We start from the raw sequence: 27,996 nt of genomic DNA, 5'->3' as shown, positions 1-27,996 counted from the left end.
GGAATCCAGTTTGACTGAAATAAGGAGGAAAATCTCGTCGTTTGTCTCAGTTTAATGTTTCATGTTGGCATCGTCACAGATAAAAACGTCCACCGACGTTAACAGACACACAAACGTTTCCATTTACATGAGATCCAATAAATATGAGGAGTTACAGTGGTGGACTGTGGAGGTCAGAGGTCACCTCTGAGCAAAGACGCTTCAGGGACAAATTAAAAGTTCAAACTGATTTGGAATAAAATCACAAAAAGGCACAACATGTAAAAACAGTAAGTTAGATCAGAAGCAGCAAAATAAATCATTTTAATTATATTTATTATAAATTTACATATTTTTTCTCTTAAAATATTCTGTTTATTCTTTATTGTCCTAGTTAAATCATCTACAAACTCATTTATTGCATGCAGCCCAGAGTTAAAATGCCTGATCATCATCAGCATCTAGAATTATTCATTTCAATTTACAATTCATTTCTGAGGCTCATAAATATACATACACCCTGTATAATATTTGGTTAATTTAGCTGGAATTTTCTGAAGTTTTATTCCAGGTTGGACACAGTGAGGATGAGGAGGAGGATGAAGAAACTCCAAGTATCAGAGCATCAGAGACGAGCTAAAAAAATTAACTACGAGAAAAAAAGTTGGAATAAATGTCATTATGAGAATAAAATCGCAAAAATAGGAGAAAAAGGTCAATAATACGAGAATAAAGTCATAATTAAGAGATTATTTCCAGAAGCTGAACTTTGAAAAGAGAAGAATCACATCTGGATGTTTATCGGACGTTTGCTTCAGGAAACTTTTCTCTAGTAATTTTATTCTCGTAATAAAAAAATAAAATCTCGGTTTGACTTTAATCCTCTGCCGCATAAGAGTTTTTATTTTATGTTTTTTCTGAAAAACTACTGGAGCCGAAAACCTAAACAACAAATCCATCGACCCGGTTCAAGACGTTTCCATAGCAACGAGGAGCATGATGGGTATTTTTGACGGATCCTGTCCTGAATCTTTGTGATGAGAAAAGGTTCGGTTCAGCGGCGTTAAGCAGAACCACAGCGACCCGCTGGCGTTTCCACAGGGTTCAAAGGTCGTACGGCAGGAACGAACCCGGAGGAAAAGTATTTACAGATGAGAAGTTCTGCCAGAACCTCCTGAAGGTTCCAGACGTTACAGGAGCGAAGCAGCAACGGAGACGCTGAAGGAGTCGAGCCGACGGCGCTGGTCGATTTGGTCGGATTCTGATGTTTGACTCTGAGGGAAAACCTTCAGGGAAACTTTGGTGCTTCTGGAAAACCCCAAGGTTCTCCAGGTTTTCCAGGTTCTCCAGGTTTTTCAGGTTTGGCTCTGAAACCTTTCCCTCAGGTTTTTCACGATGCTCTTCTGACCGCCCTGCCCGGAGTCGGGTCGGGTTTTCTGCGACTCGTCCTGCTCTGAAGGCGGCGGCGGCGCCGTCTTGGCGTCGTCCCTCAGCCTGTAGTCGTCGGACTCCTGGTAGGCACGGCAACGGTCGATGACGGCCATGATGGAGATCTTCTCCCGGCTGGTCGGCGAGCGGATCTGGACGTATCCATCGTCCTCTACCGGTTCCCTGTTTCCGGGTTCTGGAAGCTTCTCCACGATGATGATCTTGTGTTCCGGGTCGTCTGTGAGCGGCGCCTCGGCGGCGATGTAGTAACCGTCGTCCACGGGGCTGCGAGCCTGCCGGATCCACTGCAGATCGCCCAGCTGCTGCAGGCTGAGCCGCGGGTCCAGAGAGTTGGCCCTGTGGAGCCGTCTGGATCGCTCGTCCCGCGCCGCGACCTGCCCGCCGCGGGGTTGGCCTGATGGCGCGCCGTCGTCATGGAGATGACCAGGAGATCCGCTGGAGTGCCTCCTGAGGCCGCCGTCCAACATGCGGTCCGGGATGGTGCTGCTGCGGCTCATGGGCCGGTTCTGGTTCCGGCCGCCGCCGCTGGAGTATCTGGAGCGGAGTTTCCGCACGTCGGGCCAGCTGAAGCCCTCGGTGGGCGGCGGGCTGAGAGGGGCGTGGTCTGGAGCACCGGCGTCCGGGTTCTGGACCGGGTCCACCGGGCTCAGCGGCAGAGACTTGGACTGGACCTTAGGACCCAGAGGCAGAGTCAGGCTGGGCTTCCCTGCAGAGAACGGACCGAAACCAGAGTTTAGAGGACAGAACCGACCAAAACCATCAAAAACAGCCCAGATACTCTGAGCTGCAAAACAGGAAACACAGGAGAACAGAACCAACATGAGAATTAATCTGATCCACGGCCTAAACAAAACCTGTTCAGGGAGTCCTGTCTCTTTAAATCCAGCTGCTGCTGGCCACGCCCCGACTCAACGTTTACACTCACATGTGAAACGGCTGCAAACAGATGCTAATTATACAATCACACGTCTTTGAAAAGCAGAAGTGGAGGCTCCTGCACGAATGCAGCAAGAGGTTTCTGGATGTTAAGTCAACAACAAAACACTTTGCCTTTTCCAGCAGCCATTGTACAGCAACAGCTCTAAACACATTGGAGCCGTTGCTAGGTAACGGGCGGAGCTCTGATGGGGTTTCTAGGTAACGGTGGACACCAAATGTGACTATCTGGAGGTCGTTCCAGCAGCTCATCGACTCTGGACCGTCTGGGGAGATCATCCAAGATGGCTTCCCCAAACCCATGTCATACCCTGACTCACCAGCAGAGGGAGCTAATGAATGGATTAGAGCTACACGGCGTACCTGAGCCTTCCTTCTCCTCCACCACACAAGCCAGAGTCTTCCTGTTGAACGGGCCGGCCGGACTCCGCTGTCGAACCACCGGACCGGAGGTTCTGATCCGCTGGCTGTAGCGACGAGCCAGAAGACGGACTTTGCTCTCGGCTCTGTCCACCTCGTCCGTTTGCTCCGTCTCCTCCGTGGGTTTGTCGCCGCCGGCCTCCGCCCTCAGCTGCGCCACCCGGGGAACCGTGGCTCGCAGCGTCACCGTCTGTTCCCCGAAGCATCTGGAGGTGCTGGTCTGACTTCCGGCCCGGCTGAGCGCTGCGGTTCTGGTCTTTGGCAGCGAGTCCTCTGTGACGGGGCTGAGGTCGGAGTTTCCCAGGTCAGGGTCGCAGCTCTTGGTCCGGGTTAAGCTGCTGACGCCGGCGGAGATGGAGGGTTTCACAGTCTCTCTGGATCTACTGGATTCCCTGTCTTCACTTTGGGATCTGGAGATCTGTCGCTCCATCGCCTGCCAGATCTTAATCATCTCCGATGAAGATCTGAACTCTTCCTCTGACAGATCATAGTGTGTCGGCCGGAACCTGTGCGGTTCTTCACAGTCACCGCTCAACAGATCGGACCTCAACGAATCCAAAGACTGACTGGAGACCAAGCGGTCCTTAGTCTCAGTCGGTTCAGTGGACAGAGGATCCAGATCCTGAGGCCTGTTTGAAGCAGGAGGATTGGACTGGGCCGTCTCTACTCTGGGGATGCTGTCGAAGCGGCTGACGGAGCTCCGGACCAGGCCTGATGGGATGTAGGTCAGGCTCTCCCTGCGCCGCAGGCCGAACGAGGCGTCCTGGTTCTCGGCGTTCTCGTAGTAGCTCTTGATTTTCCCGATGAGCAGCTGGTCCTGCTTGGACAGGGTGGAGTCCCGCCTCCGCCGCACGCTGCGGTCCGGCTCAAAGAGGCTGTCGTCTCTGGGGGACATCAGACTGAGGTCCGCTCCGCCAAACGCCTCGGGCGGATCGGAGGAGTTGCTGTTGAGGCGCAGCGGGCGGTCGGCCGACTCGGACCTCAGGCTGAGCATGCTGCCGGTCCTGCTGGGTAAACGAGGGGACAGACAGGCGAGGGAGCGGGCATCATCTTGGGCCAGGCTGCCTCTCTTGATGCTGTTAAAGTGCTGAGCGATGGCGCTGGCCTTGTCCAGCACAGAGGACGGCAGGATACTGGGAGAACTGGACTCGTCATCCACCGCCTCCCTCTCGTCCTCCTCCTCTGAGGACTCGGCGCTGCTCAGGGTCTTGGAGTCAGAATCAAATGTGACAGACGACGGTAGCTCAGCAGGCTCTGGATCTTCATCAGGCTGCAGATCTTCAGACATCTGAGGAACCTCAGGGACTACAGAAGGATCCGAACCAGCGGACGGTTCTGGTTCAGAGTCCTCTGGTTTTTCCAACTGGTTCTCTTGAGGCAAAGCATCTGGAGACTGAAAAGAAAAAGATATGGGTCAAAACATGAGGAACGTATCAGGCTGGTACCAGTCCACTGATGCCTGGATAAAAACTTATTCCGGATGTGAATCGACCCTCAAACTTTGAGCCAAACCTTCTCAACTGATCAGACTTATTCTGTCGTCGACCGGTTCTCAGATTCGTCTCCATTTGCAGACTTTGTGCGGCTCCTCTGAACCTCTGAAGGTTTTGGAACCAGATTAGGGAAGATACAACCCAGACCCAGCTCACACGCTACGATTTGATTGGCACCAGATTTAAGTCAACAACCGCATGGTTACCGATGTAGGACCAGAGCGTAGTAACTGTCGAGACTCACGTCGATAATTACGTAATCAAACTTTGGCATTCGAACCTTTGTGTCAACGGTGGCGGAAGAGCACAGCCAGCATCAACTGGGGAAACTGGAAACGCAAAATGACGTCATCGTCATTATAGCATCGACCACGGTTCCTGTGTGCCCCGGTCCAAACATGTTCACGCCCCGTTAGTGAGGAACACCAACGGAGACGGACCAACTCAGACAGAACCAAAGCAAACATTAACCAGATAGAGTCAGACTAGACACCAGAGAAGAAGAAACCTTCAAAACGATAAACTGATCTCTCAGGACGATGTTTGTGGTGTTCCACATGATTAAAGGCTGATGATTCGAGTCCCTGACATTCTGAAGTTACCAAGTCTTTGTGCCAAGTTGTTCTCAACAGTCAGAGTCGTCTAGTTAAGCAAAGTTCCTGAATAGTTCCTGGAAGCTGCAGTTTACCTGCTCAGGTGTCGGTTCAGGTCCGATCAGCTCGTCTTCAGAGAGCTGACCGTTTTCTTTGGTTGCGGCGTTGCAACTTTTCTCTGCCTCCTGCAAGTAAAAACACATTTCAGTCACATTTTAAACTCTGCAGAAGCCATAAAACTCATTTTTACGGATGGAAATAAATGTCTGACTGTTTGGAGGGTGAAGCAGCACAGCAGCTTTCGCAAAACATGCCAGGGAAATAAACGCATAACAACAGAAAAAGAGGAATAAGCAGCAAACTGAATGCAAACCTTTAGCATTCAGGCTAACCTAGAGCAGCTTAGCGCCCTGAGGAACTCCAGAAGAGCAAACCAAGTCAAGTGTCTGAGGTCAAAGTTCTGGTGAAAGTTTTGGTTCCACTGGATGATTATTTCACTGTTAACATGAGAAAACGTCATCAGTGAAACAACCAGCCAGTGGAACTGGGACTTTATCATCAATACGAAGGAATTATTGACTTAAAACAAACTCCTATATGTTGCTGGGAAGTTACATATTAGGACTTGTAAGGTTTTGTGTTTCTGCAGTGTGAGCAGCAGCAGCAGCAGCAGCTGGAGTTATGGCGGCCGTCCGTGACGAAGCTGCAGCGGGCGCAGGCAGCAGAAAGCCTCACCGTCCCCGCAGAGGAAAGGAAGGCCTGGACGGTGTGTTGCCAGCAGGAGATGGCAGCCAGCACGGAGCTGACAAAGTCCTCTACCTGCTCGTCCTCCAGGAGGAAGTCGTCCAGCCGGCCGGCCTCGTCCTCGCCGCCGTCCGGCTCGCCCAGGCTGCTGGAGCCCAGCGTGCTGCTGCTGATGGCGCCCTGCAGGGAGCGCCCGTCGCCCGCCAGCGCGTCCTCACTGACCGCATGCTGCGGGACGCCACACGCTGCTCAACATGCTACATTACATCCATCTACAACCACGGCTAGTCGCCCCCACAGAGCCACGCTAACGGCCAGCGGATCAGTTCCTTACCTCCAGAGGCGCTGAGGCAGCAGCAGGTCAGCGGATGATTTGATTGGTCGGAAACAGAAAGAACTCGTTAGAATCACAACATTACAGTCTAAAGCATTTACATCCTGGTGTTACATCTGGAATATTTCTGGTTCTAAACCATAAAACAACTTTTACTGCAACTGCTAAATAACTGAACAAAGTCATTACAAGATCAATCACGCAAAATGTTACACCGCCCCCTAGAGAGTAAAGGTTGTCATTACACTCCTACCTGTAAGCTTCGGTCTTCAGGAAGTGATTCGTTCAGCTGTGTAGTTGTTGAGTTTTACTAGATTTTAACAAGCTTACTGCAGAACAACAGCAATGCATGCTGGGTACAGAACTACAGCAATGCACACAAATGTTGAACTTTATTCAACTTAAAATTTACAAAACAGTCAAGTAAATTAGCGCTTTAGAATTTATCCACAAAGATTAATTTAGAGGAAGCTAAGTACGCTAAATGTTTCAGCTAGCAAAATGCTAAAGCGCTAAATTAAGACTTAGCTCTGCTATTAACATATTAGTGGAAGTGCAGCTTCAATGCAGCCAATTAAATTAGTTTGAATTTATCCAGAAAAATGAGTTTAGCTACAGTAAGTGCGCGAAACGTTGTCACAGTTAGCCTAAAGATTTTTAACTGTGAACATCAACAGAAAACAGATTTTTACCTTTATTCCTCTTTAGCATCTGCTTGGTTGGTTCTGAAGAAGAAGTGAAACAGTTTTTAATGAGACAATCAGAAATGATGAATTATAAATATTAATGTGTTTAATAGCCAGAGGTGGCAGAGTATCCATAACTGTACTCAGCTCAGAGCAGGAATACGTCAACATGTCAGTCAACTAAAGGTAAAAATATCCGTCCAAGAAATTACTCAAGTGAAAAAGTATTTGGTAAAACTTACTGAGCAACTGATCAAATTATCAATCATTTAATATTTTATCATCATCAGACAGAGCAAAATATAACATGGACATTTTTATGTTTTAATTACAATAATTCTTATAGGTAACAAACTGCAGGTGTGTGTCCGTTTTAAAACATGTTTGTTTTTCATTCAGTGGGAAGAAAATCCAGAAATTTACTCAAGTAAAAGTAAAATGTACTGCGTAGTAAAAATACTCCTAAAGTTAAATGTTTTCATAAAAGTTACTGTAACTGAGTAACTGTAACTACCCGACTGCCTGCGGCCCTGGCGAGCGTCTCGGGGAAACTCGTCCGTCGCGGTTTTCTTCAGCCGCTCGGGGCTGTAGCGGTACCGGGCCGGACCTGCAGACAAGCACAGCGCCGTCAGACCCAGAACGCCGCCTCCGCTGGAGGACGAAGAGCAGCGGAGTCATCCTCACCGATGGAGTCCATCTCCAGAATGGCTTCCTTCGCCTGAAACACAAAGCAGGCAGCTGCTGGGACTCTGTGCTGGTCTTACTGGTCGTACTGGAGTCTGAGCCACTCACCTTCTGTGGGATGGCCGCTTGGTGGTTTTCCAAAATGATGCGTTTGATGTGATGAGCCCAAAGCTTCTTTTCTTCCACCGTCTTCGCCTGAAACACGAAGCGAGTGAAGAGAGACGGCAGGTCGGAAATCTGTCCACCGATTTCCAGAACGATTTTAAAAGTTCTGCATTGGAAAGACTGGATCTCAGAGCGGCGGTGGATCTAATTTCCTAAACTCAGACAGCGTTGAAATGACTAATCGTGATTAATCAGTTATTGAAATAATCGTCAACTATTCTAGTAATCAATTAATCGTTAACTGGAGTATGAAAAAATGCCATTTACTGAACACAACAGTCAGAGCAGTAATTAAGAAAAAAAATTACAAAAATATAAACATTTTGCATTTAAGAAAAAAACCTTCTTTGTCTATGCAAGTTTCTGTTATTCAACCAATCGATTAATCATCAGAGTCATTAATCAAATAATCGATGGCCAAAATAATCGATAGCTGCATCCCTAAAGACAGACTACTTTATATCATCTGGAAATTATAAATTTGAGTAAAGATCACATCTGGATCAAGTCGCAGCTGAACAATTATTTTAGAAATTGAGAATTGAATCAATTATTTGGATGTTTAGTTGGATTGTAAATAAACAATCCATTTATTTTTTGTATTAATAAAATAGAAGATTTCTTTACAGATTTTAAATATGGTGAAATTAAAAATGCCTCTTGATTGGTTCTGGGTAGAACAAATTTAGAGAAAAATGTTTTTTCCATCTTAAATACAAAATGTTTATAATTTTTGTTCAGTTTTGGCTTCATTGCTGATCTGACTGTATTGCTCTTTCAGTAAATTGACTTTTTTTTAGAGTCTGCAAACTCCAGTTAATGATCAATCAATTTCTAATTTCGTTTATTACTATTTTAATAAACGATTAATCGCGATTAATCAACTCAAACCTTTGTCTGGGATTCCTCAAGGCTCTGTCGTCGGGTGAATTTTGGCTTGGGAATATATTTAGAAATGTTTATTGCAGTTTTCTCATAAAAGATAATCGAGTATTTTGTGCTTCTGTTTCCACTATTTGTCTCTTTGTTGGAAATTTGCACTTGATGTTTCATTTTGACTCTTTTTAACGTTTTCCTTGCTGCCTGGCCCAGCTGGTGGCGGCGGCGGCGGCAGCGGCTCACCTGCACGTTGTGAGTCTGTTTGAGGTGTTTGTAATGGCTGACGCTGAAGCTCAGCGAATCCTTGGCGCTCTCGATCAGCAGCAGCGTCGACGACTGGAGAAGCAGAGAAACGTAGAGACATGAGAACGAAGCCGGCGTTGCCGACCGTGGCCCGTTGCCGTGGTAACTCACAGAGATGTGCGTCTTGTAGACGAAGTGCTCGCCGCGGCGCTTGGTGATGAGCAGCATGCGGTCGAACAGGAAGAGCGTGCGCTCGTGTCGGGCCCGGGGAACCTTGAAGGTTCCCTCCAGCACCAGTTCGCCGTACGTGGTGAGGTCCGGACCTTTCCAGTTCACCAGCAGAGACTGGACCTCCTGCAAGAGGTCAAGGGTCAGACGAAGGCTGCTGCTGTTAGCGCTTTAGCGTAACTGTGCTAATGCGCCGCTAACAATGTGAAAGGAATGAACTTTTACATGATGAGTTTCACTTTTTTGAATTGAAAAACTGCAATAAATAGTAAGAGTGATTTATTGATGCTGCTGCAGCCGCCAGGAAGACGTTAGCGACCTGCAGCCGCACGGCGTGCTCGTGTTTCCTCTTCATGTCGTTGATGTACCAGGCCACCCAGGTCATGGTGTAGAGCGCCTCCTCCACCACATCGTAGCCCTCCTTCTGAGGCCCAAAGTGCTTCGCGATCTCCTGAACACAAGACAGGAAATCAGGGGGAAAACATCCGTTTCTACGCAGATCGTGGTTTTCTGTTCCTACGTCAACGATTTCATTCCAGCTGTGAATTTATAACCAATGAACTCGAAGTCCGCCAGGATGTTTCTACGGTCCTGGAATTTAAACTCAGTGTTTAGGATCCAAATATCAAACCAGAAAACGGTCCAACACTCTAAACCTTTACAGTTTTCTGAACAATTTCAGCAAATTTTTCCAACAAAAATTCACTATGAATTTATTCTACACTGAATAAATATGGAACCTGGAAAAACTGGAGGGATGGATGAAGGGAAACAAAGACATGTCTGTCTTCCATCATTTTCCAGGCCTTGAAAACTCTTAAATTAATTCCAGATTTTTCCAGACAGAGATGCAATCCTCAGAAACACAAAACCAGAAATATTAAAACCAAATTAATCATCATGTTCATCCCATGAAACACCACAGAGGTCAGGAAGGTCAGCAGGTGAGGGAAGTCAGGAGGTGAGGAAGGTCAGCAGGTGAGGAAGGTCAGCAGGTGAGGTACCTGGAGCAGCAGGTGATACTTGAGGATCCTCTGGACGGGTTTGAGAAGGTAGGAGCCCAGAGGCAGTGAATGTTTCAGCGACGCCTGGCGGTCCCGGAAAAACTTGGCCACAGATATATTGTTCATGCACTTCGTCAGCGCTTCCACCGACCTGCAACAGGTGAGGTTAGAACAGGTGAGGTTAGAAAGGTGAGGTTAGAACAGGTGAGCGACAGGCTTTAAACTGCCACCAAGTGGTGTGGAGGTAGAAACAGAGAAAAGGTGAATTATAGGTAGATATTACTACAAGCAAATTAATGTAAAGATGGAAACAGATGTGAACAATTAATGAGGATTCAACCTGAAATAGGTTTAAAATGAAAAGTGAACAGGTGTGATTAGGAGAAAAAGGATTCAATCCATGACCTGTTCAGTAACGCCAGACAGAGCTGCAGCTAACCATTAGTTTAGTAATCTATTGTTCTGTTGAATATTCTGATAATTAATCTAATATTCTGACAATCATCAGACCAAAGATGATTAATCGATTATTCTGTCGATTAATGATCACAGTTTGATTAATCGTTTCGGGTAATGAATGGATGAACTGGAGGTGTGAGCAGGAGGAAACAGAGCTGCTGGGTTCAGGACTTACTCTGGGTAGCTGGTGCAGTACTGGGTGTAGATATCGAAGTCTTCACTCTGGAACAAACCAGCATCAGATGAAAACTTTCCTCACAGCAGCAGAACCGTTCTCACCTCCATGTTGGGTTTTAACCGACCTTTGACACGAAGCAGCTGGCGATGGCGACGGGGTCGTTGTCGCATCGCTCCAGGTCCTGCAGCAGCTCGCTGTGAAACGGAGGAACGGCGTCTAGTTCGCTCATACTGAACATCTTTTAGCTTCTGCTAGCTTCAGTTAGCTTCAGTTAGCTTCTCCTCACCTGTTGAACTCGTAGATGTCCTCGATGTTCCCGAAAAGGTCGCAGACCAGCTTGGGTTGGTTGGACAGGTCCGACTCGTCGATGACGTGAGCGAGGTAATCCTGAGGAGGATGAGGAGGATGAGGATGAAGGTTTTCTCTTTCTGGATTCATTCAAGTTTTAGGATTCAACATAAATAAACTGAAATCACATTTTAAAAAAATGAAGAGCATTGAATTAAATATTATTAATAATATTTTATTCATAATCCCAGAGCAGTTTTGATTGTAATGCTGACTTCCTCCAGCAGGGGGCAGACTGGATCTGTTCAGTTTGTTTTTGTAATTTGGAGGAAATAAAAATGTATCTTCATGGTATTAAATGGAAAAATTTATTATTTTATCCCTTTTAAAAGCTCAATCAGTATTTAATATCTTTCAGATGCTGCTAAAAAAATCAAATCAAGTTTTTTGATTAATTTTGACCAAGTATCATTCAGCTTCTATCCATGGATCTATCTGTTGTTTTCTGGCTTGTAGCATCTTTGCCTCAGTTCCAGGTTAAAATGTCTCCTCTGGTTCTGGTTCTGATCCGTGTTTCTAACCGCCTCTCTCTCTGACCCTGGGTGTTACATAAGCAGGTAATCCCTCCTAATCTGTTAATTATTGGGCCAAGTCACTTCCTCCAGCAGCAGCATGTCCTCCACCTGTCCGTCAGCTCGATGTCCTTCAAAAGAAATAAATCAGCTTCCAGTTTCAAGCTGAACTTCGTGGATTTGAAAAACATCCGTCAAATAAAGGAAATCATTTTGGAATCATCCTGAAATGTCAGAAACAAAAACCTGTTCAGGTGTAAATGAGAGACACCTCAACTGCAAACGCGCTGCACACAAAGGAAGTCCTCCAGACCAGTAGGGGGAGCCGACCGTACCCTCACTGAAACATGATGCCAGGAATTTTGATTGTGGTTGAATCATTTCTTGTTTTCATTTTTTCTGTTCATTGTAACGCTGACACGATTAATCGGACTAATCGCGATGATTGATTAAAGAAATAATTGTCAACTAATTTAATAATCAATCAATTGTTAACTAAAGTAAACAATTGATTTCTCTCATCAAAGAAAGTCATTTGATGAGAAAGCATCATGTCTGAGCAACACCTGGTTCAGAGTCTGTGCGAAAATCTCCCATCGTTTTTATCCAATTATTAATGAGCTAATCCAATAATCAATTAATTAATAATTAATCGATTAAATCATTTGCATCTTCTAAAGTATTTCTAACATTGAATAAAAAAGGTTGAAGTGGTTAAATGAAAAATCTGCAGATTTATGAATGTTTTTGAAAGATTGTGATGATTGATCATCAATATGAATGATTAATCGTCAGAATAATTGATTAATCATCAGAATAATTGATTAATCGTCAGAATAACCAATAGAACAATCGATTACTTTAATAATCGTTAGCTCTAGTTTTATCTCTAGTAAAGTCCATCAGGAGGAGGAGTGCATCTGATTTGTCCGAACAGCAGGAACATGGCGTCCTCTGACTCACCTCCACGATGATCTTCAGGTCTCTGACGTACATCCGCTCCGTTTCGATGATCTCCATGACGATGCGGTCCAGATACTTCAGCTTGGGGTCGGGCACCATGGTTGCGCCCACGAAGGGCAGCGCCGGCTGCCGGCGGCTGGACGCTCGGCTCGGAGTCGACGCTTTGTTGTTGTTGTTATTGTTGTGGACAAAGCTCCGCCCCCTTTTCTCAGGACTCGGGTTCTGGTTCAGGTCCACTCCAGAGGACGCCTCGGACTCCGGCGGCGGGGCGACGTAGTCGTCCCTGGAGGACCCGGACCCGGAGGACAGCGTGGAGATCAGGCTGAGCGGGCGCTGGCCCGACGCCGGCGGGTCGGAGGGGTCAGAGGGCGTGGCCGACGGAGCGCGCTCATCGCTGCTGATGGAGGCGATGGAAAGGCGAGGCGACTCTGACGACCAAACAAAGAAATCACAACAGAAAACAAGTCAAAACCACCATGTTGTGACAATACCGCCCCCTATCGGCTCAAACTGCCAATTACAACCAAAAAGAGAATCCAGGGGAAACGGTTAGTAGAAAACTGCCAGAGCCCCGACAAAGATCAGGAGCAGACTCGCTAAAACAAGAAACTTCTCATTTAAAGGAGATTCCAACCTCATTTTGATGAGATGAAAAACTCGTCAGGAGGAAACGTTCTCATTAAAGCGAGAGCTTTGTTAAAAAGACACAAAACTTGTTCAAATAAGAAACTTTCTCATTTAAACGAAATGCAGAACATCTGAGATTCTCAGCTCATTAAGCGCACACCACTCCAAACTGTGCATAGAGTCTGGCTTCAGTGAGTCGAGACTAGAGAAAAAAAAGGATTAAAATTGTGGATCATTCTGGCATCTGAAGTAAAACTGTAAGGAGTTTGTTTCAGGCTCCTGCAACTACGAGGAAACAGGAATTGGAAAACGAATCCAGGCGAGTTTTGAAGGAAACATTCCTGACAAAACACCAAAACAGGGAATCACAAGCAAACATCAGCAGGAAGCGAAAGTTCATCAGGTTTTAACAGGCAGAAACTGAACATTCCCAAAAATCTTTACGTTCTTCAGCTGAACGATTCAAGAGAAATCAGAACGAAATGTACAGAATCAAAAACACTAAAACATTATTTAACCCCGTGTGTAATGCTCCTGTAAAATGGAGGACAGAAGAAGAACTGCCAGGTCAAAGTTCAGCTGACCATCCGAGGGATTCCTCCAGGCCGGACGCTCGGCCCACTGACATTTAGTTTGATAAACTTCAGAAGGTTTTAGTCACCGACAGTGGAAACGTTTCTGATTGGCCGGTTCTGGACCAGAACCAGGAAACAGAATTTAAATACAAATGAAACCTTTGCAAAGGTCAAAGGTCATCATGCGGAGATGTGACAAAGTGCTTGCAGATTTTCTGACTTTTTGTCACAATTAAAATCAAAAAGGAGGAAAAAAACAACAGAAAACTCAGGAGCAGGAAAATTATGATTATTCTGTATTAATACAGAATAATAATATAAACAATGTTTCACTGGAAATGTGAATCTTTTTTCACATTTAAAACATTTAAAATCCATCAGCTTATATTTCAACAAAAATAGTTTGGTGCATAAAACTATTTTACTATTTACAAAGTATTCAAACTATAATTTTACAAAGAATAAAGCAGATTAAAATGGATTTTTGAGAATCTCGACTCTCTAAAGAAACCTTATGATTAATAAACATGTTAATATAAAAACTCTCAGGATTATGATATGCAAAACTCATTAAAAAGAGAAAAATAAAAATTAAAACATTTGATTTTGAGTTTTTTTAATAACAATGTTATTAAAATGAGACGCAAAACTCAATAAAACAAGAACATTGTTGTTAAAACGAATCCAAAACTAGTTAAAAACAAAAGATGTCACAATTTAACAAGTTTGGCAGGAAGTCAAATTAGTCGCAAACCTTGTTAGGAGAAAATTCTCATTAAAATGAGAAAACTTTTTTTGTTTAAACAAAATATAAAAGTTGTTCTGAGATTCAAACACAGAACAGAAAATGTAAAACTCTGCAGAGTCCAGAGAGCAAAACCAGCTGCAGCTTCAGGGTCCAGGACTCTGTAGCTGCAGTGAGCTCACTCCCTGAGGAGGAGGAGGAGGAGGAGGAGGAGGAGGAGGAAAAGGAGGAGGAAGAGGAGGACAAAAAGGAGGAGGAGGACAAAAAGGAGGAGGAGGAAGAGAAATAGGAGGAAGAGGAGGAGCAGTGGAGTTTGAATGAAAACATTCGTCCATGCTGCGGCGGTCCGTTAGCCGCCCAGCGAGGCGTTCACTGACCCTGCAGGAAGTTTGTGGAGTTGATAGCAGATCCAGTTCCCACCAAACATCTGGACTCCTGTCAGGTCCGTTACACCGAGCAGAACCTCGGATCAAAGCCAGAACCGGCAGGAAGCCTGACCTTCACGGCCTTTAGAGGATTTCACTCACCGATCCGGCGCAGCGGCCGGCCGTCCGAGGCGCTCCTGAAGCAGATCGTCACCTTCTGCTCTGAGCAGGAACACCTGACCACAGCAGCTGCTCTTCCTCCTCCTCCTCCTGACAGGCTCCTCCAGATGCCCCTCTGATACCCCATCACACCCAGAACAGGTTACTGGGCTCTGATCTTCCTGCAGCTAAACTGCAGCATAGAGGGAAGGTTTAACACAGGGAGGAAGAGGAGGAGTTCTGGATCAGAGGAGGAGGAGGAGGAAGGTCTGGGACTGGAGGTCAGTGAACTAACCACCAGTCTGACCCAAACACACCAGGAGGTCACAGCGCCTCCTACAGGTCACTGAGTCACAACAAGCAGGTCCAGAACAGGGAATAAAGAGGAAGGATGGTTGGATGGATAAACGGTTGGATGGATAAACATCCATCTGGTGGGAATGAACTGGGACCAGTCAGCCTCTTCTGGTCTGACAGTTTAAACATTTAAAACTCGTATCTGCTCTCTGATTGGTGGCTGTGTGCTGCTCTCTGATTGGTGGCTGTGTGCTGCTCTCTGATTGGTGGCTGTGTGCTGCTCTCTGATTGGTGGCTGTGTGCTGCTCTCTGATTGGTGGCTGTGTGCTGCTCTCTGATTGGTGGCTGTGTGCTGCTCTCTGATTGGTTCAGAGCCAGGCAGGTCAAAGTTCCCTGCGGTTATTGTTGCCGTGTTTACAGAGCCATAATTACGGCTGATGTTTACACAGCCGTGTGTTTAGAGGAGCCGCGCCTTCTGCCAACTGATGGTATCAGACCCAATGGAGAACCCAGCGGTTACTATGGAAACGGGCCTCAGGTCACCTCAACTGAGACGTGAATTAAAGGTCAAAGGTTACAAATTTCTAAATAAACTCAAATACATAAAAGAATTGAACCTCTTTATTTTCTTCTCCTCATTATTCCTGCTGGATCGTCTCCTCTGGTTCTTTATTTGTTGGAATAAAAATAAATAAAAAAATTAAAGGTGACACACGGTGGCTCAGACGTTTTCATACCCCTGGTTCTCTGCCAGGTTCCTGTTATAAAACCCAGAACATGATACATCGTTTAGTAAACTCACCCTGCCTGCCTGGCTCAAAGGAAAAACAAACAACCCAGAGGAAAAGAGACATAAATAAAAGCGCAGTACAAAAGTTTACACACCCTTAAGCTAACACTCTGAGTAAACACGATCTGATTCAAATTTATCCTTCAGTCTTTATGGCTGAGAATTAATGAGAATTCAGTATTTCTACTGGAAACATTCGGCCACCGGGGGACAAGAAACTCTAATTTAAAATACTTCATTTATCCCAAAGTTAAAATATTGTAACTCATATCAGCCCAGTTGCTGCAGCAGTAGCAGTCAGTATCTGAGGAGGCCTCTGACTGAAGATCGCTGCTGAATAACAGCACAGTGGCACAGTACCATGTCCGGGATGACACCGTCTGTTAGCTAGCTCTGCTAATCCACCTCCTTTGCTTGAGCAGCTTCTCTTTAAGCCGTTTGGTCGTTTGGCGAGAACGCCAGAGAAAGTCAGGGATATGATTCATGACCAATGTGATGGCTCAACTTCCTCTTTCTCTCTCTGGCTTTGGCGATGCCAATCAGCTGCTCCCAGTTGTAAAATCAAGACCCTGTTGCCATGGTTACGCATCATAAACAGCCTGTGTGATTAGTTTCCGTCTCGTCTTTGTCATTAATTTGGGAAAAACTTCCAGTTTTTGTTTCATGGTACCATCTTCTGTCCTGTGATGTTTAAAATGCTGTGGAAATTGCTTACATCCCTCCTCCTGGCTGATACCTTTAAGATCCTGTCAATGCTTTGTAACCTCTGGCTTTATATAAACCATCAATGCAACCCATCTACTGTAGTACCAGAGTAATCAGTTGACTGGGATTCAGAATGAAGCTACCCTTCATGTAGCCAGCTAGCCTGTCTGTACGGAACGCCTGGAATACCAAAAATACGGGGTGGGAAAAAAATAATGGACCAGGTTAATCAGTCAGGTGAGAACTTCAGAGGACTGAAAAATAAATAAAACTGTTAGGCTAAACCAAATATTAACTTAAAGTAGGCCTGGTGATATGGCTTCAAAATAAAAGCTCTGATTGTTGGTATTTTTAATACCAGATTCGATTTTAATCTTTTTTTTTTCTAGAAAAATAAAAATCTAATTACAGAAAATATTTTTTAAAAGTGTTTTTTCTTTCAATCATTCCTTCTGTGAATTGTACAACAAAGAATTAGGGCCAGGCTATAATAAGTTTTATTTAATTACGAGAAATAAACTTTACCAAAAATGACTAGAAAAGAGTTGTTTTAATGAGAATCAGGATCTGACACGAGCAGCTCAGTTTATGTCGTTTTCCTCTAAATAAACTCAAAAAAGTGATAATTTAATGCTGTTGTGTTAAAAGATTAAGTATTTCATTCTCTATAAAACTTAAACCAACGTAGAACTTCACCAGACACTCATCATTCCTCATTTAATTTTTTTGTTGGGGTTTTCATAAAATCACTATTTTATTCTCCTAATATTACGACTTTATTGTCATAATTTTAAATTAAACTCTGTTGTAGTTTACCTGAACTCAAAGCTGTAAAATTTGCTTTTCAAACAAGATGGCGGCTCAGTTGTTTAATGGAAACCAAAAGATTGGTGATTTTCTTTTAAAATCCAGATTTTTATTGTTTTTAAAAGATCTTGATTGATCAACAGACAACCAGGCTGCATTTCTGTTCTACATTTCCCACTGAGGGATTCTATTGTTATTTTATTGTTATTGAGTTATACTGAATATTTATTATCTTAAAAAGTCTGAAATTATTTATAATGGTTGCTTTTCTTTGTTTAAGGCCAAAACATTTGATATTTGTGCATTTGAATCATTTATGTGCGTAAAAAACATCCGTGGTCCTCCTCACCTCCCCTGCTGCTGTCAACCTTTACTTCATTTCCTGTCTGACCTACAGGAAGCTCTGAACTCTGCAGGAGGAGCGGGGGGGTAAAGGTCAAACAGAGGTCATCATGAAGGGTTTGAGCCTTTACAGAACAGAGTTTGTCCTGATCCGACTCAACGCGTCATCGTCTGTCTGTGCTGCTCAGGGTTTGTTTGTTTGTGTAACGGAGCGTCTTGGGGGGGCGGGGCGGGGCGGCGACCCAAATAATGCTCGACTGTTCTGAAGACACAACGGCGCTCTTCAGGGTCGACGCGTTGTCAACAGAAACCGTGTTTCTGTTCTTCACTCATATGAGGACGAAACGTCAAACTGCAAACATGTGGCTCCAACATTCCTGATCCACATATCTGAGATTTAAAGTCCCGTTTTCAGCACTTTAGATACAAAAACAACACGCAAATAAACATCCCAGAGCGTATCAAAAGCTTCTTCCATCAGATACTGAATGATTTTACCTCATAAAAATCATAAATCACAAAAATCAATAGAAAAAGATCTGATCCACTGATATTTAATTAACCGACCAAAAGCTCAAAGTTTAAATTAGAGTCCAAACTAATGGAGTAACACCTGGGCCACAACGACAAACTAATTTTCTGGTAAATAATTCACAAAATGTGTAAGAAGAACAGACAGGAAGATTTCAAAAAGACATTTAAATTAAACTGACATAATTTAAAGAGGAAGTGAAGATAAATATGATAAATGTAGGTGAACAAAGCTCACAGATTCAAAGATAAGACTGAGAAATATTAAAGGTATGCTAAAGTAAATAAAGTGACTCGGCCTAAAACCAGATCAAACAAAACAACTGATATCAGTAACGATTGGCTAAAGTGAGTTAAAGATATGGCAAACTAAATAAAGCTAAATTAGCTAACTGAAGGCAAGCTATTCTAAAAGAAGCTAAATTAAACTATGATAAACTAAAATAAACCAAAATACGCTGTTAAGCTAAACAAATTCATTATAGGCCAAGATAAAAAAGCTAAAGCTAGCAAACTAAAATAAACAGAAATAAACTGAGATCTACCAAAGCAAATAAAGTTGGCATGAATAAATAAATGATAATTTGCTCAACTAAGCTATGATTAAATACTAATCTAAGCTACAGGGTCTCCAACTCCAGTCCTCAGGGTCTGTGTCCTGAAACATTTAGATTTCTTCAAACCTGAAGGAAATGAGTAAACTGTGTCTTTAGCGTGAGAACCAATCACTGCTAATGCTAATTATTCAAGCCATTAAATCCCTCAGTTTAAGAACCCTGGCAACTTCCTTAGCTAGCATAAGATGAAAAATGCTAGCTAAGGAATTGGGCCAAGTTACATATTTGGCCCAGTCAAAGTCCAAATATGTAATAAAAATCACATATTTTATCATTATTGGAGCCTTGCAACAAAATGTTGCTCAATATGTACATGTTAAATGAAACTGAATGGCAATAGTCTGTCTATGTCTGTGCTTAAAGGTAAACAATTGTGAATTAAAACATCAATAAGGTCAAAACAAATATTTTAAGATGTTTTTAATATTTCTTGCAGTAAGTTTTCCATGTTCTCTGTTGTTTATCGTGATTTTCTTGAAGTCTTCATGTTTTTATGTTTTGAAGCAGCAGAATCTCTTAACTTCCCTGAATTCACTGTTTTTTAATTCCAGTTTCTTCAGCAGAATCAGCTGACAGCCAGACGCTCTGACCTCTGACCTGAGATACTCTGAGATGCTCAGAGAGGCGTAAGCCGACAGAAACAGTTCAGGCATGTTCCAACGTCTCCTCTGACACAAACGTCTGTTAGCAAACCAGCATTCCAGCTCATAACGCATCACTTTTATCTAAAATCACGCAGACAGGCGGCGAGGTGAGTCACAACCCAGAGGAGAGATTCACCTCTGTCTGAGGGAGGAGGAGGAGGAGGAGGAGGAGGAGGAGGAGGAGGAGGAGGAGGAGGAGGAGGAGGAGGAGGAGGAGGAGGAGGAGGAGGAGGAGGAGGAGGAGGAGGAGGAGGAGGAGGAGGTGTCTGGAGCGCCTCGCTCTGAGAACATTAACTCCTTGTTTCCACTGAACCGCCTGCAGCTGCAGCAGCTTCAGGTTCCACAGCGAGTGTTTAATCTGGCCTAAAGACGAGCTAATCCCGCTGCCCAGATTAAACTGCATGGAATAATCAGCCGCAGGTAAACAGAACCAGAGCAGGAGAACCAGAGCAGGAGAACCAGAGCGACACCTGGAACCAGGAAGCAACAAAGTCCAGAAACACGAGTCAAAGCAGAACCACCGGACAGAAAAACACATTTCACCAAAACGAATGGATTTATACGACACAGCAACACAAATAAGGAAAATAAATAATGATTTTTACACATTAAAATTTTCTTTTCAAATTTAAACCTATAAAGTTCCCTGAATTAAATCAGAATCCACCTGAAAACACGAGAACGAAGGAGATCTGCTCTGGTGAAACAAAAATAATCGATTAATCGCATGATAAATTAAAAGCTCAATCATTTCTCTCTGGCTTATTGGTCTCAACCAGCTCTTGTTTTAAAGGACAGTTTTGTTTCCAGGGAATTAATAATTCATTGTATTTATTGATTTGTTTGTTTATGTTAAATACTCGCTAGCATTTAAAGTTTATTGGTTTTGCCTTATTCTGCCGTTATTATTATCAAATGTTCTCAAACCAGCGATATTATCGTTTGTTACAGTGACAGGCCTGGCAACATGGTGCCGGCAGCATCATGCTGAGGGGCTGCCGCTCTTCAGCAGTGACAGACACTCTGGTCAGATTTAACGGGAAGACGGAGAATCACCGTAAACAAGCAGCCAGAGACGCAACAGATGGTTTAAATCACAGCAGATTCAGGAGTTCGGAATGGCCTAGTCAAAGTCCAAAAGAGCCTGAGCTGTTTTAGTGAAGAAAAATGGGGTAAATAACATTAAAAACAGGCGTAGATGAAGCAGCGTCATGATCTGCTGAGGTGAAATCAGCTCAACGGGTGTAAAAACTTTTCTTCTCTCCACAATTTAGATTAAAACAAAAATTTAATGAAGTTCAGAAACAAGAAACAAGATCAAAAATGTAAACCATCAAAACCTGCATCTGTTGCCGTGGCGATGCAGGAGTGACATCACACCTTATATAACCCAATCACCAGGCGGTTCCCATGGCGATTAACGGTCATGTGACCCGAGCTTAGCTGCAGCAGCCAGAGAGGAAAATCAGTGTCCAATAATCAGATCAATAACCCCTTAGAGACGGTTTCCACGGCAACGGCCGGAAGCGAGACCTCCTGCTGGTCGGAGTCTGACCCCGGATCAGACGCCTGAGCGTCAGAGCTTACCTTCAGAGGAGAACGCAGAACCAGAACCAGAACCGCTCGGGTCCGACTCTCCTCGGTTCTGATCAGACCCGCAGAGTTCACCTGACCGCCTGACAGGAGGGGGTGGGGCTTAATCCAATTATGCTGAGAGCGCAGCCAGAGCCGGGCGCCACCTGCAGCTCAGAGGGGCGCCCGGACTTGCAGGTGGCTCAGACCCGGACCCGCAGGTTTTCTCTCCACTAGAATCAGAAATCAGTTTTTACAGTGCAGAGAAAAAGTATTCACACCCCTGGGACTTTTGCACGTTTTGTCACGTTCAAACCTCTTATTGGGTTTTATGTGACATAAACACAAAATAAGATGCATAGGTTTGAAGTGAAAATCAAATTATATCCGGTTTATTTATATCTGATTTATGAATCTGTTCCTACGGAAGCCCTGAAAGGCAAAAAATACTTTTAAAGTCTGATCAAACGTTTTGTTTCTCTCAACTATAAAAGTCAAGTGCAAGTGAAAAAATGGAACATTAAAATATTTAAAAGAATTTTTTTCTCAAAATGTGAAAAATTTCACAGAATGTTTTTCTATTAACTATTTCTCACTATAAAGAAATATAGACTTATTTTATTTCTACAGCAAACAAACAGAACCAACAAGGTTTTCTTAATCATTTTTGGGCAAGTGAAAAAAAATTCGGATGTTTTTCTCATCCAAGTTAGGGAGCTAACATGTCCGTCTAGCACGTTTCTCCCACGCTCTCTACAGAGAAGCCGTGGCGCATACTTCTGACATCATTAGCAATACTAGAGTATCTTAAAGAGACACTACACAATTACGGCTGTTACAGCGCCTGACTACGGCCAAATATGGTAATAGGCAATCAGAAAGGTTCGGCTGAGGAGGCCGTGTGTGTGAATGCGGCCCAGCCTCACCCAGACTCTACCTCCAGCGGCCCCCGGGTAAATTGAGTTTGAGACCCCTGCTCCAAATGAAACCAACTCCAAACAAACGTCTTCTTTAAAAGTTTGTAATTTGGTCCCTGAAGGCATCACAGGTTCTCCAGAGAACAAACAGCTTCATGAAGTTCTGTCTCCAACCACAGATTCCCAGTTGGATTCAGGTCTGGACTTTGACTAGACCATTCTAACCCCTGAACACTCGCTCTTTGTCCGGCAGACGGTTCGGACAGATGTGAGCGCGGCCGGCTCCCTGCACCAGCCACAGAAACAAAGACGGATTTGTGATCAGCTCCTTCTGCAAAGCAAACAACGATTATTCTGCTAATCAATTATTCAAACGATTAATCAATTAATCAGATTAAAAATGGGCGTTTTTCATTCAACCACTTAAGGCTTTTTTTAAGAAGAAAAACATTTTGTTGCCTAAAATGAGATAACACAGCAATAGGCCCGTAAACGAGCTCAATAATTTACATTTGCAGGATTTATTGTTTTTCTCTTTCTACCAGTCTGGTGTTTTGGTCTCAACTGGCCATTTTAACAGGATATTTTATTATTTACAGAATTTGAGCCAATAGATTAATTCTGGCTCAGACAGATTTACAGACAAACAAGTTTTTTTGCTTATTTTAAATGCAAAATATTTATATTTTTGTTCAGTTTTGTCTAAATTTCAGTTGTTCTTTCAGGAAATCATCTTTTGTGAGCGTTAAAACTCCAGTTTGTGACTCCTAAATTACTTGTCAGTTATTTCAGTAACTGATTAATCGTGATTAATCATTTTTTAAGGCCTCTGTGTTGATTTCCACATGTTCATGTGAATGTTTCTGAATCATCTTGAGGTTTGTGGTCGTAGATGACGGAGCAGCGGCTGTTATCAGGAGCACTTCCTGTTGCGTTCACGCCTCATTTCACTCCTCGGCCCTCTGGTCCGGTTCCAACCATCGCCTCAGGCGCTCGAACGGAAAGAACCCAACTAAACAACCAGCAGACAGAACCTGCAGCCCTTCTGCTCTAAAGCACCAAAGTTATAAATAAATCTTCACAAATGCTTTCATCTCATCAGGGGAAAGTTATCAAACTTCAACAGAACGACAAATCGTTGAGGTTTTAGCAGCAGCAGCAGCAAAACGTCCGTCTGATTCACAAAGTTTCAGCAAAGAGATTTTTATCTCAGATTCCACTGCAAACATGAAATGATGCAGAGAGAACACACTGTGAGGGAAACTGATCTTCTTACTGGAAATAAAGTAATAAGAGAAAAAGAGTCCGATTCTCGGAAAACCAAAAACAGTTAGTGCTAAATGTTTAGAGCGACCTGCTGCTTTAAACCGGACAGGACTAGTCAAAGTTTCTGTAATCTACTCATAAAATATGCAGAAAGATTACTCAGCAGATAAATCCCTCCAACAGAAAAACCTTCAAACTGATTTCTCTTAACATGAACAGCTTAAGAAGCAAAACTCGTATTAGGGCTGAGACGATTAATCACAATTAATCGTTTATCAAAATGAACAACTAGTTTAGTAATTGATTAATCGTTAACTAATTTTTAAAAAGTCCATTTTCTGAACGAAGAACACAGTGAGAGCAGAAATTAAACCAAAACAGTGAAAAAAATATAAACATTTTGCATTTATTACAATGTTTGTAAATCTGTTCAACCCAAAACTTTTCCAGCTGCAGTTTTAGCTTCACTGGCTCAAATTCTGTAAAAAACTAAAAATAAAACTAAATTAACCCTCAAACTAAGCACATTTTGCTGTCCAATTATTTAAAAGTATTTCTAATATTGTATAAAATAAGATCAAGGGATAAAATGAGAAATCTGCAGAATATGTAAATTTTTTATCAGATTAAAAGTCAGAATATTTCATAGAATAATTGATTATTCTAATAATAATAATAAAGTTAAACTTTAGCACATTGTGCAGATTTTTCCCTTTAACCACTTCAGTTGTTTATATGAAATATTAGAAGTGCATTAAAAGATTCAAATAAATAATTTGATTCCTTTTTCAATAAGAAAATAAACATTTTATTGCTTTACTGCAAAAAAATCATTCATTTTTATTGCAGTTTATCATTTGTAGCAAGATGATGTTGATGATTAATTATTATTATTATTATTATTATTATTATTCTAACATTATTTTATTTCCCTTTGGGATCAATAATTTATTTTAATTTGAAGGTGAAAGGCTCAGTTCTTTCTACTTAGATTATTTTTTGGATTAACTAATTACTAATTTGATTGTTTAATATAAATTTTTTTCCAGAATTTGAACAAGGTGAAGCTAAAACTGTAACTTTTTTAATCTTAAATGCAAAATGTTTGTATTTCCCGCAGTTTTGGCTTCACTGCTGTCCTGCCTGTGATGTTCCAACTACAAATATCTTTCTTTTCAGTCTATATACTCCAGTTATCGATTGATCGGTTACTGAATTAGTTGACGAATATTTCACAATTTGATTAATCACGATTAATCGTCTCGACTGTAAGCTGACGCTAACAGAGCAGAACGCTTCCAGCCGAAGCCCTGATCTCTGGGTTTGATTTGCTTTGTGAACGACATGCTGGGTGATAAAAACCTGAAATTAAATCAGTTTTCAGTCAGTTTGGTTCCAGATCTCGTTACAGACGGGTCAGAACCGTAGAACAGCCTAGAGCTCATGAGCATTCCCAGACTGAAGCTGATGATGATGAAGAGGAGCGTCTTACCTTCACCCATTGGGATGCGAGACGGGGAGCTGTGGGATCCTTCAGGCATCACCTGACTTCCATAAACGGACCGGCTGACGGGAAAACGGACGACCTGGAGCGAACAGAACCACAGAGTGAATCCACCTGCAGCAGGTGAGGCAGGTCACATGACCCACTGCGTCTGAAGGGTAAAAACATGAGGGCAAAACAGGAACGGCACCAGGGAGCCAGACGGACCGGACCGGACCGGTTATTTGGTTCCCCCAAAACAACATGTCCACACCAGATGCTTTATCGTATGTGTGTAGTATAGCTGCTATCATTAGCGTCATTGGTAATTAGCTTCGATTATATCAGTTATTATGGCTAATATACAGTATATATATATATACTATATATATAGGTATATATATAGATATATATACAGTATATATATATACACACACAGGAGCGCCCCAAAGAGCACCATGCTAGCTTTGTGCTCTTGGGGGCGCTCTGGTGGTGCCGCTTAACTCGCATATGCCTTAGGCCGGCTCTGTTAAAAACTTCTTCCTGGAGCGTCATGGAAAAACTTCCCTCTGAAATGAGGTTGGGATTAAAAAACAGAAACACTTTGAATAAAATTCAGAGTTAAAGTTAGAGAGTGAAACAATAATCCAGTGTCTGTAAAACACTGCAGATGATCAACGATCTGCAGCCAAGATCCAGTTTTTCCTCTCATTCTCTGGTTTTTCTGATTTATTTTTCATTTCCTAAACTCTAATAAAATGCCGCAAAATTACACAAAAGTCATCTGCAGCAGCAGTTAAACTAGATGAAAGTTTGATCCATGAATAAAAGTCTGGTTCAGACTTTAACTCAGAACAAAAGCATCAAATTTAATGATTTATTTCAGAAAAATCCAAACATGTTTAAGAGTTTTCAAGAAGCATATTTCCAGAACTATCTCACCCACGAAAGCAAATTAAAGATTAAACACAAAAATTCTGAATTATGGTTAAAATTTCCACATATTTCCAAAAACCCAAATGGGAATGGAGGAAGGTGGATGGATGCGACTTTTAGGCTGCAGATTTTCCCATATTCTGTTTTCTTGGAACCATTTTTGTTTATATTTTTCTTCTATGCATATTTGTTTTCTTCCACCTGCCACAATGAGTTCATTCAGACCGAAAAGCATGACTGAGCATGCTCAGATTGCAACACATCAGATTACAATCAGTTACCTTGGCAACACTTGACAAGCTCTTCAAGTCATACCGTCTTAAAAGTTGTACTACTTCACGATTTACTTGCCCTTTAGATATTTTAAAAATCTTAGATAGAAGTGCATCCAATGCCAACGAACCTCTGTTTCCATATTCCCCATTTGTGATTTTTCAAGCTTCTCTGCAGCAACAAAAACATCATCACATTTGTTCACAGATTTATCTGAAACTACTGGACAATCTGTTGTTTTCGGCTTTATAAATTTTTACTAGCCAGCGGCGTAATCTGATAAAACCCGAGGAATTTGCTCCCATTGGGCCGTTCTGGCTCGGCGCTGCGCTGAAGGAATTTATCAGCAGGTGGCTTCGGACAAAATAGGAAAAATGATAATGTCTTAACAATAAAAGATAAGTTGTACACAAAATCCTTGCCGAATTAAAAGTAAAATATTTTTGGTCAGAAAATAATCATGATTTTTACCGTGAGGTAGTTTTTTTTTCTTGAAAAGCTACGTATTTCTAAATCACCCGTTTTCTTTAGGAGGTTCTGTACGGAGCATCCAGGGGCGGGAGGAGCCCCACCTACCAGCTCCGGTTCGGGTTTAAACTCGCAGAGATTCAGACAAACTTTAAAGTTTGCAAAACTTTGCAAAATCTGGACAGATTCTGGTTCTGACCCAATGACTTCATTGCCTAAAGGTGAACGGAAGCAGCTGTGTGTGTGACAGCCTGGGCAGAACCGCGCACGCTTCGGACACTCGCACCCAGAACCCTCCCCGGAGCCGGACTACGGACCCGGACCACGGACCCGGACCAGCGACCCAAACCCCCGACACGGGACGTTGAGCCGAACATGCGGACTCACCTGAGCGCAGGTTCATGAACACAGAGAAAATCCACAGAAACTCCGCAGCAGCTTAAAATCAAACTAAACTGTTTCCTCAGTCCCAGAGTCTTCAACTACTGCGCATGCGCACCATTTAAAACTAGCAAAACTGAGAAATAACAACAAAAACAAAACAAAAGAGAAAAGAGTTGAATAAGAACCCTATTGTAATCTCAAATATTGCAGGACCAAAACCAAAACTGGAGCAGATAAAAAAAACTACATAAATATATTAATATTAATTAAACACACCTGCAGTACACGTATGTCAACCAGAAGAGGGCAGCAAAGATTGGCACTTTAGTGACTGCTGGGCGAAAATCACCTTTTTTAAAATCAAAAAACAAATTTAAGTATCAGACAGAAAATCCAAGAAAATAGAGGGAATTTTTTTTTTTCAAATCTCATGACAAAATAGTTATGCAAACCAACTTGGGGATAAATGAAAAAATAATGGTTACATCACGAATGAACGGGAATAAAACGGTTCACAAGGCAGTCTGATGGAACAAAAATGTACCGTTCTGGAAGGTTTGGAGCAAAACTAACAGCATTCAGAACCAGAACATCATATTTACAGTCATACACGGAGGCGGTAGAGTGATGCTGTGGGCCGTTTTACTGCTGTGGGACCTGGAGGATTTGATGTAACTGACAGAACCATTAATTCTGCTCTGTGGTAAAACGATGATCCACCACACGCCAGCAAGTCCAGCACAGAATCACTATGAAAACAAAATAAATATTTAGGAATGGCCTAATCAAATCAACACTTCAACCTGATGACCTTACAGTCACCCAAACAGAGTGGGTCCAAACTCCTCCACTGTGATGTTAAAAACACATCACCAGTTATCACAAACACTCGATCAGGAGCAGCCAGTGATCAGGTCTGAGGTGTGATTACTTTCTCAGATTGGTTCTGAGTTTTTTCCATTAATAAATTAAATCATCATTTAAAAAATGTTTTTTAAAGTTCCACAGGTTTACTCTGTCTGACATCAACATTAATTTGTTTATCTGGAACTTTAAATAGGACAAAAACTGAAGAATCTGAAAGGGGGTGAAAACTTTTTTGGCTGCTTTTCGTTCAGTTTGTGAAAGACGAGCAGACAGGAGTGGATTCTGCTCCGAAACATAAAAGATTAGAAGATTAGTGCTGTTTGTGTGAC

General features: G+C 42.9%; 1 protein-coding gene across 4 annotated transcripts; it reads right to left on the bottom strand.

Moving 5' to 3' along the window:
• Positions 1-34: 34 nt before the first annotated feature.
• Positions 35-26,925, bottom strand: LOC116733880 (pleckstrin homology domain-containing family G member 3). Of its 4 annotated transcripts, XM_032584809.1 has the most exons (19): positions 26,804-26,925; positions 24,749-24,842; positions 12,298-12,725; positions 10,761-10,861; positions 10,599-10,668; positions 10,472-10,518; positions 9,838-9,988; positions 9,153-9,284; positions 8,777-8,959; positions 8,606-8,698; positions 7,427-7,513; positions 7,319-7,352; positions 7,149-7,241; positions 6,641-6,673; positions 5,949-5,959; positions 5,606-5,842; positions 4,966-5,055; positions 2,728-4,177; positions 35-2,134 (listed from the first exon to the last, which is right to left on the bottom strand). In XM_032584809.1, the coding sequence occupies exons 2-19, from the start codon at positions 24,795-24,797 to the stop codon at positions 1,335-1,337; spliced, it is 4,089 nt and encodes a 1,362-aa protein (XP_032440700.1). In that variant the 5' UTR covers positions 24,798-24,842; positions 26,804-26,925; the 3' UTR covers positions 35-1,334. The 4 variants fall into 4 exon arrangements, with proteins under 4 accessions (XP_032440700.1, XP_032440698.1, XP_032440699.1 ...); XM_032584807.1 differs by lacking the exons at positions 24,749-24,842; positions 26,804-26,925 and adding an exon at positions 14,772-15,267; XM_032584808.1 differs by lacking the exons at positions 24,749-24,842; positions 26,804-26,925 and adding an exon at positions 14,772-15,265 and having other exon boundaries at positions 5,690-5,842.
• Between the last annotated feature and the right edge of the window lie 1,071 nt (positions 26,926-27,996).

Source organism: Xiphophorus hellerii, chromosome 15, assembly GCF_003331165.1.
Source record: "Xiphophorus hellerii strain 12219 chromosome 15, Xiphophorus_hellerii-4.1, whole genome shotgun sequence".
In the NCBI taxonomy this organism is placed as follows: domain Eukaryota; kingdom Metazoa; phylum Chordata; class Actinopteri; order Cyprinodontiformes; family Poeciliidae; genus Xiphophorus; species Xiphophorus hellerii.
The sequence above is the reverse complement of the archived record's forward strand: the minus strand, read 5'-3'. Positions and strand labels throughout refer to the sequence as shown.